Genomic DNA, 13,980 nt, shown 5'->3' on the forward strand with positions numbered 1-13,980 from the left:
CCCGATGTGGCCTCCTATACATTGGGGAGACAGGTCGCCTACTTGCGGAACGTTTCAGAGAACACCTCTGGGACATCCGCACCAACCAACCCAACCGCCCTGTGGCTGAACACTTTAACTCCCCCTCCCACTCCACCAAGGACATGCAGGTCCTTGGCCTCCTCCATCGCCAGACCATAGCAACAGGACGTCTGGAGGAAGAGCGCCTCATCTTCCGCCTAGGAACCCTCCAATCACAAGGGATGAATGCAGATTTCTCCAGCTTTCTCATTTCCCCTCCTCCCACCTTTTCTCAGTCCCAACCCTCAGACTCAGCACTGCCTTCTTAACCTGCAATCTTCTTCTCAACCTCTCCACCCCTCACCTTAACCTCCTTCCACCTATCATATTCCCAACGCCCATCCTCCAAGTCCTTCCTCCCTACCTTTTATCTTAGCCTGCTTGGCACACCCTCCTCATTCCTGAAGAAGGGCTTATGCCCGAAACGTCGATTCTCCTGCTCCTTGGATGCTGCCTGAACTGCTGCGCTTTTCCAGCAACACATTTTTAAGTTCTTTTCCCTCAGAAATAGTCAGCATGGCTTTGTCAGCAGCAAGTCATGCCAGACAAATTTGGTAGAGATTTTTGAGGAGGTGATCTGCTGATGAGGGTTGTGCAGGTAGTGATGAGGTTTATATGGATTTCAGCAAAGCCTTTAGCAAGGTCCAACATGGAAGACTGATAGAAAATGTAAGAACACATGGGATCCAGGATAATCTGGCAAGTTGGATCCAAAATTGGCTTCGTAGTAGGAGACAGAGGTGGTGGTAGAAGGCCAATTCACCTAATCTGCACATTTTTTGGATTGTGGGAGGAAACCGGAGCACCCGGAGGAAACCCACGCAGACACGGGGAGAATGTGCAAACTCCACACAGAGAGTCGCCTGAGGCAGGAATTGAGCCCGGGCCTCTGGTGCTGTGAGGCAGCAGTGCTAACCACTGTGCCACCGTGCCGCCCACGGTGTGAGATCGTACAGGTTAGAAGAAGTAAGAAGACAAGGGATTACACAATGAATGGCAAGACAGTAAGAAGCTCAGAAGAAAAGAGGAATCTTGGGGTGCTTCTTCACAGATCTCTGAAGGTAACAGCAGGTTAATAAGGGGTTTAAGAAGGCATACAGGATGCTTACCTTCATCCATCATGGCAGGATTATAGGAGCAGGGAGATAGTTTTGGAGTTGTATAAAACTTTGGTTAGGCCACATTTGGTGTACTGTGTGCATTTATGTCGCCTCACTTCAGGAAGGACGTAATTGCATTGGATAGTGGTGCAGAGAAGATTCATCAAGTTGCTGCTTGGGAGGGAGCATTTTAGCGATGAAAGGAGGATGAATAAACTCAGATTGTTTTCTTTTGAACAGAGAAGGTTTAGATAGAAGATAATGAGGGGTGTGGTCAGGGTGGATAAGGAGCAGTTGGTCTCCCTAGCCAAAGAATCAATCACAAGGCATAATGTTAAGGAGTTTTAGAGGGATTTGAGGAAATAATTTTCACTCAGAGGCTGTTGGGGATCTAGAATGCATTGCCTCAGATGGTGGTAGTGACAGAAAACCTCACAACTTTTAAAAGGACTTGGATAAGCCCTTGAAATTTCATAACATTCAAGGCTGTGAGCCAAGTACTGGAAAGTGGTAGTAGTGTAGATGGGTCAATGGGCCAAAGCGTATCCTTTGTGGTGTATGACTCTATGATTCTATGATAACAAACATGTACCTTCTCACCCAATAACCACCATTTCAGTTCATTCCTCTTAACAGGGGTATAAATGAATCCCCAATTCATGCCTTCACCTGTATGCAGCTAATGTGCAATTAACAGATTCCCTTTTTTATCATTAAATGAAAGTTAGAGCTCAAATGTACAGCCAAAATTTCAAAAACAAATCAAATCAAAAACTCCAAATTCCATACAAAACATTACATCTTGAGATGTCCCGTCTACTAGGATCTTTAATAGTTGATGACATGAATGTCCCATGTAATTTTAGAGATACCTTTTCTTTCCACCGTTTGTTTAAAGTCAGCAAGGCAATATCTAATCGTTCCTCACACAGGTTTTACAGTATGTGCATTATCCCGTTAGGAATAATCATCTACACAATATTCAGTGGGAATATTGTCTTTATACACCCTTATATAGGAAGTCACTGAAAATGTTAGACAACTAGAATTCCTTATTCTCTGCCTCCACAACGGCCAGTGTTTCACCAGAGTATTTTCAATAACCTCTTTTTATTCTCTTAGCTTCCTAAGCTGAAGGATAATATTTCCCATTTTTAGCTGTGACAGCACTACAAAAACTGCTAGAACAGCCTCAGCTGTGACTGTGTGAGGAAAAGTCATTTCTAAGTAGGTTACGATCTAGAATACACTGCCTGAGTATGGTGTGGAGGATTAATTGAGACTTGAAAAGGAAACTGGATATGTACCTCGAGGTGATATGCTCGTTTGAAGGGACAGTACATACATAATGATAACTACCTCATCTTAATCACATGCTAATGGAAAGCTTACAATACAACTGTGCTACTTTTTACAGACTTCACATTTTGCGCTCATCCTTACAATGAGCCAGCTATCATTATCCATAAATCCTTTAGCAATCTTTAATCTTTGACAGCAGTTGTGCAGCTTTAAGGCTCTTTGATTTTTATTCTCACCTGATCACCTGATGCTGTTAATATTCTCCAAATTTCTAATTAGAAACATTAGATTTGTTAAGAGGAAGTGGAAGTTTCGTGATTGGGTAAATTACAGATATACCAACCTTCCAAAACCATTTTTTTAATATTCTATATCCAGTTTCATGGTGCTTTTTTTAAAATGGAGATAATGCCAGCAGTAATAAAGTGGCTTACTTATGCTACTTTGTGTGGAATCATTACTCTTTTTAATGACCACACTGTGTTATTGTTCCCAGACCTTAAAATAAGTAGAACTTACATAAGCCATGATCTTATAGAGTCAATCTGGATATTGTTTTCGCTCATCTGTTCTACACACTGTTGATGTACAATCATTCTATAACACTGCAAAGTTAAATGAATCCATCAGTAATACATATGGCATGTGACTAAAGCTTCTTGTGACTGGTATAATTCTTCAGATTGATTGACTTCATCGATATTCTTAGCATGTGAATGGTCAATGTTTCCAAACATCATCCTTAGACAATCATCCTTTGCTACTCTCACACCGTTATAGAGGTCTACATAAAATGGTCCATTGGCCCATTGAGTCTGCAGCAATCAAAATGAAGCACCCAATTATTCTGATCCCACTTTCCAGCACTTATCCTTGTATGCCTTGGCATCACAAGTGGATATGTAAATACCTCTTATTACCTGTTATGCGGGTTTCTCCTTACAAGCAGCAAGTTCCAGATTGCCACCACTCTGTAGGTGAAACATGACTTTCTCTGACACTCTCTGAGCCCCGTGTCTCTTATCTTAAATCTATGCCCTTGGTCATTGATCCCTCCATTAAGGGGAAAGGTTCCTTCCTGTCTACGCTATCTGTGTCCCTTATAATTTTATACAGCTCAATCTTGAGGTCCTCCTCGTCTTCCTCTGCATCAAGGAAAATACATCCAAGAGAAACATCAGGACAGGCACTTTGATGTTACATTGTCCCTTGTGCCTGCTCCCCCTCCCTTCAAGCTTCCATTGGTCTTTTGGTTCATCATTCACCTCCATTGAACCTCTAACAACCATGTAAGGAAGGAAGAGACCAGAAGTCAATTTTTACTCAATTTAGATTTATTCAGAAGGTGAAAATTATAAATAATTATTTCCTAATCCTTCTCCCCATTCCAGTGTCCATACATTTCCCTTTATATGTGCTTAAATAATAAATACCCACACCTTATTTAAGTTTATATAATTAACTAGCCTCACATATTCACTTCATTCTTCCACTGGTCCAATGGTCCAGACTTCAAAAACACCAGAGGCAGGGCTCTCTCTCTCTCTCTCTATATATATATATATATATATATATATATATCAAATATAGAAATTTCTTGTGGACCACTTTTTGATTCTTCTGAACTACTTTTGGCTTTCAAGGACATCTTTATCACTCCTTTAAACTCAATAACTCCTTCATCGTTGTTCAACAATACCTTTTGTATCTGTGTTGATATCTAGAAGATTCATAGAGTTGTATAACATGGAAACAGGTCCTTCAGTCCAATTCATGCTGACCAGATATCCTAAATTAATCTAGGCTCATTTTGCCAGCTTTTGGCCTATATCACTCTAAGCATTTCATATTCACGTACCCATCCAGATGTCTTGTAAATGTTGTATTTATACCAGCCTCTACCACTTCCTCTGGCAGCTTATTCCATACCCATACCACCGTCTGCATGAAAAAATTGCCCTTTAGGTCCCTTTGTATCTTGCCCCTCTCACCTTAAACCTCTGCCCCTAGTTTAGGATTCCCCTACCCTAGGTAAAATAGTTTGGCTATACACCTTATCCATGCCCGTCATGATTTTATCAATTTTTATAAGGTCAGCCCTCAGCCTCCGATGTTCCAAGGACAATAGCCCCAGCCTTTTCAGCCTCTCCCTTTAACTCAATCTCCAGCCTGGCAACGTCCTCGTAAATCTTTTCTGTACCAAGTTTAATAACACTTTTCCTATAACAGAGAGATCGGAATTGAACACAGTAGTCCAAAATTCAGATTCGCATTGAAGCAGAAGTAGAAGAATTCATCAGTATCCCCAATTGTTATCACTGGCCTATTGAATGTAAAGTGATAAGACACAATGAAGCAAGGACATTTCCCAGAAATCACGATTTAAATCGGCACAAGATTCACCCACATATCTTACTTAGTTTTCTATTTAAATCAAGGTCTAACCCTTTGACTTTTGTTTTGCAGGTTGAAGGTGATAATCATCCCAAAAATACCCAATCCAGGCAGAAGTTTTGATCCTTTGTTCAACAATTACAATGGCAACTTTCAGGTAAAGAAAAAGGAAGAAAAAAAACACTTCTGACATTTTTGAAGCAAATTCCTTGCATTCCAATTATCTCTGGGGATGTAGCTATCAAAGACAGGAGGGAGGAAATATCAGTGGGAACAACCATCTCAGCCTCAAACACAGCCTTCTAGACAATGGCATTGACAGAGAGCTGGGGTGAAGGATCATTCAATACTTCAAAGGGGTTACAGTAAATGGATTGCATGAGTTGTGGATGTCTGATCTGGGAGATTGCTGTGTTTGTAGTCAACAGATGGAAGCTACAGGAGCAGGTTAAAGTTGAGAGGGAATGTTGAAAGAAAGAAACAAAGAGCTTTAATTTGCTTAGTATTTTCCATCACCTCAGATCACCACTAAGGATTTTATATGAAATGATTTTTTTTTTCAAATATAATCACTGTTGTAATATGTCACAACTCGCTAGGATAGTGCATTGAAAAATAAATCCTGCTATCCGAGAATTGTCATAAAAGTTAAAGATTTTATCAAATTTCACAAAATTTTCCAATTCACCACCCTTCTTAGACTCAATTAACAGAAAGCATGTCCCAGGTTTCGGTATTTAACAAGAGTACTGTCTTTTGTAAATTAATACACACACCACTTCCATCACGAAAGACAAGGGCAGCAAATACATTGGAAGACCACCACTTGCAAATTTCCCTGCAATCTATTCACCATCCTGACTTGGAAATATATCGCTATTCTTTCACTGTCGCTGGGTCAAACATTTAGGATTCCTCCACTAAGGGCAGTGTGGGTCAACCTACCGCACGTTGACTGCAGTGTTTTAAGAAGGCAGTTCGCCTCCTGTGCTCACGCACAGGGGGCAGTGTTTGATGGAGGTGGTGGAGTTGCCACCTGTCAGCTGGAAAACAAGCATTTTTCTCAGGAAGACGGGAGAGTTAAATGCCAGCACTGAGCTGGGCAGCGGTGGCCCTTCCTCAGGATCAAGGACCTGGAGAAGCGGAAATCTTGTCCACTGATAGCTGCAGTTTGTGGCTCAGCATACCACCAAGTAGGCAGTACCTGCTGCAGGTACTATACCTACCCAACACCAAGGGTCTCACTTACCTTGTTGTGAGTGCAAGCAATTCTCCGTTAATGGGAAAAAAACTTAAAGAGGATATCCCTCTCCTATATATTCTAACAGCTGTTTGAGAACAATGAAACAGAAGCCTCAGCGTACGGTTGTTGAAATACCTCCACTGAAGCCGATATTCCATCACCAAGTCACCTTTAATTTGCACGCGAAAAGTCCTTGACACTGACCCAGCTACCTCAGACCTAGGTCTCAGTGTGAACAAGGCACTGATCCAGCTCCCTCAGAGACAGCCCTCAGAGTGAACAGGACACTCACCCAGCTCCCTCAGAGACAGCCCTCAGAGTGAACAAGACACTCACCCAGCTCCCTCAGAGCCAGCTCTCAGAATGAACGAGACACTGATCCAACTCCCTCAGAGCCAGCTCTCAGAGTGAACAAGATGTCTGTCACTCCTATTCTTAGCTGTCAGTCAGGGTTCCCTGATTGAAGCAGATTAACAGCCCCAATCAGGGAACTCATATTCCAAGATGCACCCGGCTGACCTCATTACAATTATTAGATTTGCAAGGCTGCCTTCTAAGATGCATGACCTAGGAAGAGAAGGAATTTAAACCTGACGGTAAAAGATTACTTAAACAATTAGGCCAGGAATGCATTAGCAATAGCAGCACCATAATGAAAACGGGTGGATGTTCAATATTCTGAGTGAGTGTGAGAAGTGTTTTACAATGGCCCTATTAGTATAGTTAGCATGGCAAACCAATAGGAAGTAGACAAATGGTTAATGGTCTTATTTTTTACAGGACTGGCTTGGTGTCCCAAAGGATGCATTGGAAGGTTTCAAATCAACCTACCATGAGAATGTGTGTATTGTGACCGAGTCACCAGTCAATCCTTCCCAGACCGGTGTCCATGGAGGGTCATACGAGCAAAGTGGAATGACACAGATCCCAGGAAAACTTCCTATTCTTGCTACGAAGGGAGAGATTCAACCAAAAAGCACCTCTCCTGCACTGCTGTTTTCTGATATTGCCGTTTTTGTAGAGAGCAGTAGGTACGCCATTAATGAAAACATCTATGTCAGAGTCTAACATTTGCCATATTGCAAGCCTGTATGACACTGAAGAAAATTCAATAATAGTGGCACATAATCCTGAACTATTCCATAGGTCTTTCAGGAATAAAATACCCAAAATGTTACACCTCACAACAATCTCCACAGAGAAACCAAAATGAAAATACAACTACTCTGTTAGGATATGAATTAGAAACGCTCCCCTTTCTGTTTCATAAGTGAATCACTTCTTGAGCTTTTCTGATATTTTTGTTTATATTTCAGTTTCATTGCAAACTGTGTATTTTTTAAAGTCTTTCAAGCATATGTAGAAAACCGGGCAAGAGAAAAAGTTAACATTTCAATTTGATATCTTTTAGCTTTATTTGACTCTCCACAGCTGCTGTCTGACCTATTGAATGTCTGCATCACTTTCAGTATTTATTTCAGACTTCCAGACTCCATAATATTCTGCTTTACTTTTGCCTTACATATAAATCCTTATTTCAAGTTTGATTTCTCAGTGAGATGTGGCTGGAGAGGAGTAGTTGTCTTAGGGTGTAATAGTTGGAAATTGAAGCTGCTCCTCATTCCCCATCCAGTTAATTTAATGATTGATTAGGGACTGAGAGTCAACTGCTTAGTGCAATGTTAACTGTCACTCCCATTACTTGCTGAGATCTTCCTTTTGGACATTTATACATTTGGCTTCAAAACACTGCTATTTTGTGTAACTATAGATTAGACAAAATATTTAATAAGAATGTAGAAGTGGACTTTTCAAAACTGCATTTGACCTTTCCTGGTATAATAATACTGAAATCAAGACTGTGATGGATTACTGCAAAATAGCAAATAATAAGAGTTCTTCAATGATGCATCATGTCCCATAAGTTGTGATGTCTTCAGCTGTGAGAAAATATAAAAGAACTAAGTACAATCATTTTGTATGATCTATGGGTGTGTGATGATCTTAATACAACTTATGTATATTTTTGCTATTCTTGTGTAATACACATATGAGACTGATCTGAAGGTGTTTCTGTTTTTGTTTTTGCCTTCTTTGTTCCATATTATGTTGAAGCTATAGCATCACCAAGTCTGGCTGAGGAGCATAGCAGTGAGCAAGAAATATCCAGAGGCAGAGAAAGAGAGAGAGAGCCGGCAGCAGCCTGAACATTGTAACACGGGAGCATTTGATTGTTATTGTTTAGTGATGCCAAAAGTGACTTGTACCAGGCTGTTGCACATTTTTAACACGCAGTTTGATGATTAATTAGCAAATGCTTTACGTATATTATTATTCTGTCATCAGCTTACCTTTAAAACCATGTGCATGCTTTTGAAGTAACTTAATTTGGATATGGACTAGAATTATGAAATGTTTCAGAAATGTTTTAAATGGATAAACCATTACTTAAACTCAACAAAATGTGTGTTTCACTTTCTCAATGTCCAAATTTCAAATGCAATGCTGTAGCTTTTTTGTGGAATTGTGCCAAATAGGACAAAACAAATCAGCAGCCCATTTTACATCTCTCCTTGCTTTTATTTTCATTGATTTCGAGAATAGCTTTGTAACCATGAGTTCTGATGCCCAGAACTCTGATGAGTTCTGGTATTAGGTCCCTACTACCTGCCATGGGAGTTTACTTCTGATCTCCTGACAGCAGTTTACATCTCACTCAATGTGGAAGTGAAATATACACAGCTACAAATAGCCTTGAGACCGAATATCCCAAGGCTTTGTTCATCATAGTTGGTGACTTCAACCAAGCCAACCTCAAGAATGTCTCACTAGAGGCCCAAACACCCAGGACTATTGCTATACAATCATCAAAGACCCTTACCGCTCCATTCCTGACCCTTATTTTGGTAAATCAGACCAAATGTCTGCGTTCCTTCTCCCAGCTTAGAAGCAGAAACTGAAGCATGAGGATCTGATATAGAAAGTTGTACATTGCTGATCTGAGGTAATGGACAATGGGCTCCTATGTGACTGCTTGGAGTCAGTGGACTGGTCCATATTCAAGAACTCAGTGGTCAGCCTAAATGAGTATGCCATTACCAACACAGACTTCATCAGCAAGTGTGTAGAGGACTACATGCCAAAAACATTAAAACAAGTGTTCCCCAAACAGAAACCTTTGATGAACTGGAAGATTCACTTCCTACTGAAGTCTAGCTCTGAGGCGTTCAGGTCGGATGACACTGACCTGTAGAGCAAATCTAGGTTTGACCTTCACAAATCCATCAAGGACCCCAAGAGACAATATCAGACTAGAGTCCCAGACTAACCACACAAATACATGTTGACTGTGGCAAGGTTTACATGACGTATCAGGCTACAGAGCGAAGTTGAGTAGAATTACTGACAACAATGCATCCCTCCCCAGTGAGCTCATTGCATTTATTTCTTGTTTTGAACAGAAGGTTAGTGAAGCATTGTCACCTGCCCAGACAGCCATGGGTGCACCTGTACCCATGGTTGTCAGCACAGACATCAGAGCGGCCTTCTTGATAGTGAACCCATGGAAAATGATTGGCCAGGCTGGAGTTCCTGAACGTGCACGCAGATCCTGTGTGGATCAGCAGGAATATCTGCAGACATCTTTAACCTCTCCTTACTTGATGTGAGGTTCACATCCGGTTCAAAAAGATCACTATCATCCCAATGCCAAAGAAAGGTCAGATATCATGTCTTAATGACGGGTCCCAGAGTGTGGGAAAAAGGTCTGCCACTCTGCTCACCCACAACATGGCCACATTAAAAAAAACCTAGAAGGTGGCCTGCAAAACACAGAAATCAAGCCTGCCAACACATACAGAAACTACCCAGAGTGCCCAGTCTTGGCCAAACAGGCTCACATAGAAACCAAACATGGCCAAGCTATTCCCAGACCAGAGAATACACTTGCTAAAACAGTTTTCACAATCAGCTCCCAGTCCAGATTAATACTGCAATCCCAACACCCTAAGGGCAGGCTCATTTCCCATTGAAACCAATACGCATAAACAGAGGCAGACTAAGAGACCCTGGAAGATTTCACTCGCAGGAGGAACACAATGGACACACCTGAATGCCAGGTGAAGGGACATTTACACATATTCGCACGAATGGGAAATACAATGCAGAATCCTCCAGAAAACATTTTCACCCACTCACAGAGATGGCTGGAATCTCCTGTGCCAATTACAAATGAATTGCTACTGCCAGACGTTTAATTAACTTTCATTCAGTTTATTCTTGTTTTAATCTCTTTACAATTTTCACCATTGTACTGTAACTGCTTTACAATTATCACTTTTGTGTTGTACCCCTGTAAAGCATGCCTGCACCTTCTGTTCTGGGAACAGCATTCTGGTCATCCGTCCAGAGAATCAATTCTGTGTCAGCCTGATCAATTTCTCTTCCATGATAGTGCTTTGTTTAAGTAAACTGCTTGTCAATTTCACCACAATCCTCATTTGTGGTCTCTGATCCATTGGGCTCAATTTCTCCAACACAGAGACTCTGACATCTATCACAATGAAATTTTTTGAGAGGTTAGTAATGGTACACATCAACTTGAGCCACCCAGATTGCCTTGATCCACTGCAATTCGCCTACTCTCACAATAGGTCCACAGCAGATACCACCTCCCTGGTCCTGCACTCATCCCTGGAACATCTGGCTAACAAGGACACCGACAACAAACTCTTATTTATTAACTTTAACTCTCCCTTCAGCGCCATAATTCCAGCAAGAACACGGACTCTGCTCCCCCATATGCAACTGGATCCTCAAATTCCTGACCCACAGACAGCAATCAGTAATCAGTAAGAACAGGCAGCAACACCTCCTCCATAATAATCCTCAATTCAGGTGCCATGCAAGACTGAGTACTCAACCCCTTACTATACTCCTTAAACACGCAAGACTGTGTGACCAAATTCTGCCACAACTCCATTTACAAGTTTGCTAATGACACCACCAGAGTGGGTCAGATCTCAAACAACAATGAGATAGAGTATAGGAAGGTGACACAGAGCTTAGTGGCATGGTGTAAGGACAATAATCTCTCCCTCAATGTCAGCAAAAATGAAGGAGCTGGTTATCGACTTCAGGAAGCAGAGTGGAGGGCATGCCCCTGTCTGCATCAATGGTGCTGATGAGGCATTTGAGAACTTCAAGTTCCTAGGAGTAAATATCACCAGTGATCTGTCCTGGTCCATCTATGTTGATGCTACAGTCAAGAAAGCACACCAACGTCTCTACTTCCTGATAAAGCTAAGGAAATTCAGCAGGTCCACAGTGATTCTTGCCAACTTTTATAGAGGTAACATATAAGCTATCTGGATGCATCACAGCTTGGCATGGAAACTGTTCTGCCCAAGACTGCAGGAAATTGTGGAGAGTTGACTATCATGAGAGCCCAGTCCAGCATGAAAACCAGTCTTCCTTTCATTGAGTCTGTCTATACTTCCTACTGCATCAGGAAAGCAGCCAACACAATCAAAGACCCATCCCATCTCCGTTATAATCTCTTCCACCCTCTTCCGTCAGGCAGAAGGTATAAAAGTTTGAAAACACACACCAACAGATGTAATAACAGCTTCATCCTGCTTTTATCAGACATATGAACTGGATCGCTCATATATTAGAGTTGATCTTTCAGGGCATCTTCTCCATAGCTATAACACTATATTTTGCATTCTGTTCTCTTCCCCTGATGTACTTATACAAGGTATGATTTGCCTGGTTAGCACACAATATAATACTTTTCACTATGTCTAGGTGCATATTGATAATAAATCAAATCAAATCAAAAATGACAGACAAATAAATAGCAATTTCTGTGAAAGCAACTATTGTAAAATAATTTATTTTTAGCAGATTTTCCAACAGAATACATTAACAAGTCACAGAGGACTGAGTACAACCCTAGTAAATATGTTGGCAATTTCCAAATTGTATATTTTCTCATCACACGTATTCACACGTACACAAACACACTATTGTTAAAAAATGTTAAGTAAATGTGAAAAGACGTTGCTCCAGTTGATTTTGCCAACTGTTTAATATATCCAGGGACAGTGCAAGTAAGAGGGAAAGCAATGGTGTAGTGGTAATATCTGTCATCCTTATCCAGAACCCCAGGCTGATGTTCTGGGGAACACAGTTTGGAGCCCACCATGGCAGATGGTAAAATTTGAATTAAATAAAAAAGCTAGCTGAATGTTACCCATACAACCATCATCATAAAAAACTTATTTGTCTCACTAAAGCCAGTTATGAAAAGATATCTGGCCTACACAAGACTACAGACTACAGGGTGGCACGGTGGCACAGTGGTTAGCACTGCTGCCTCACAGCACCAGAGACCCGGGTTCAATTCCCGCCTCAGGTGACTGACTGTGTGGAGTTTGCACGTTCTCCCCGTGTCTGCATGGGTTTCCTCCGGGTGCTCCGGTTTCCTCCCACAGTCCAAAGATGTGCAGGTCAGGTGAATTGGCCATGCTAAATTAGGTAAGGGGTGTGTTAGGTAAGGGGCCCATGTTGGGGTATGGGTGTGTTGCGCTTCGGCGGGGCGGTGTGGACTTGTTGGGCCGAAGGGCCTGTTTCCACACTGTAAGTAATCTAATCTCATCTAATCTAATCTAGAAATATGATTGACTGTTAACGGCCCTCTCGGCAACCAATTAGTTCAAGGGCAATTAGGGATGGGCAACAAATACAGGCACTACCCACATCCCATACAGCAGTAGAGGGTGGTATTTGAGCAGGTAGCACACATTAACCTGGCAGCCAAGTTGAAACATGTGAAGTATCCCTTTAAGTATCATTATTCACCCTCCATTATCTTAGACCTCATGCCCCAGCTGTTCAGGTAGCAAAATTTGATAAAAATCAGGTGTACTGTTGACAAAATGTGCTGATGTGCCTAAATTGGAAAGATAATGGAATAGGTGACAATTCTGAACTAACGGACTTTTCAATTGTTTCTAATCATTTATGAGATCAGGGTCTATCTCACTGTGACATGGAAAAAAAGAGCATTGTGAATCTACTACCGTGTCCTATCCATCACTGCGCACTGAGTTTTGCCAATGGCCATAAGCATTTTCAAATGTCAGAGGGACTATAGGATTTGTTGCCATAAAATGGAAAGACATTTTCCCTTGGTGATTATTAATGATTAGGTATTTAGTTACCTCTGCTATGAGTCTTCCTAGGTTACCCACTTTCCTAGATCAAGATGGCTGCCTGACAACAGCAATTGTCATAAAGAAAATAAAGACATGAAATAATGCAGTCCACTTTCGTTATCTCAGAAGTCACAAAGCATTCTATAGCCTCTTCAACAATAATGTTAATCTAATAGCAATTGCATGACAGCCAGCCACATTCTCTTTACCTTCCAGTAGAAAGTGAGGACTGCAGATGCTGGAGACCAGGGTCGAGAGTGTGGTGCTGGAAAAGCACAGCAGGTCAGGCAGCATGCGAGAAACAGGAGAATCGATGTTTTAGGCATAGACCCTTCATCAAAATTCCTGATGATTAGGAATAAGAATATTTGTTGCCTCTCTCTGAAAATAAATGAGTGGCAACCAGATCTCACTGGAATACTGGGTAAGACATATATTGCGGCTCTTAGAATTGCAGCTGAGAGCTACAACCAGAATTTATTCATCCTTTGAATTCTGCCATGCCTCCCTCATGGTATATCAGTTTTTGAAGTCATTCATTTACTTTAAGTAACTTTTGTTTTTGTAAGTCTTCAATTTATGTAGAATAAATGTGCAAGGTGCAACAGTATCTTAGCTGATTGTGAGCTTTTTAATAAACATTTTATTCGGAGTGAGTTTT

At 41.3% G+C, this 13,980-nt stretch overlaps 1 protein-coding gene across 3 annotated transcripts in view; it reads left to right on the forward strand.

Annotated features, from left to right (window-relative positions):
* Positions 1 to 8,557, forward strand: part of LOC122557372 (cytokine receptor common subunit gamma-like) — a 96,200-nt gene extending 87,643 nt beyond the window's left edge. Inside the window, exons 7-9 of one of the 3 annotated variants that reach the window (XM_043705016.1) lie at positions 4,929 to 5,013; positions 6,880 to 7,130; positions 8,221 to 8,557. In XM_043705016.1, the coding sequence (XP_043560951.1) occupies positions 4,929 to 5,013; positions 6,880 to 7,130; positions 8,221 to 8,239 (355 nt within the window). In that variant the 3' untranslated portion in view covers positions 8,240 to 8,557. Of the gene's footprint in view, positions 1 to 4,928; positions 5,014 to 6,879 lie in introns of all 3 variants that reach the window. The other 2 variants (XM_043705015.1, XM_043705014.1) reach the window with 2 other exon arrangements.
* The last annotated feature ends 5,423 nt before the right edge of the window (positions 8,558 to 13,980 follow it).

This window comes from Chiloscyllium plagiosum, chromosome 15, assembly GCF_004010195.1.
Source record: "Chiloscyllium plagiosum isolate BGI_BamShark_2017 chromosome 15, ASM401019v2, whole genome shotgun sequence".
NCBI lineage: Eukaryota > Metazoa > Chordata > Chondrichthyes > Orectolobiformes > Hemiscylliidae > Chiloscyllium > Chiloscyllium plagiosum.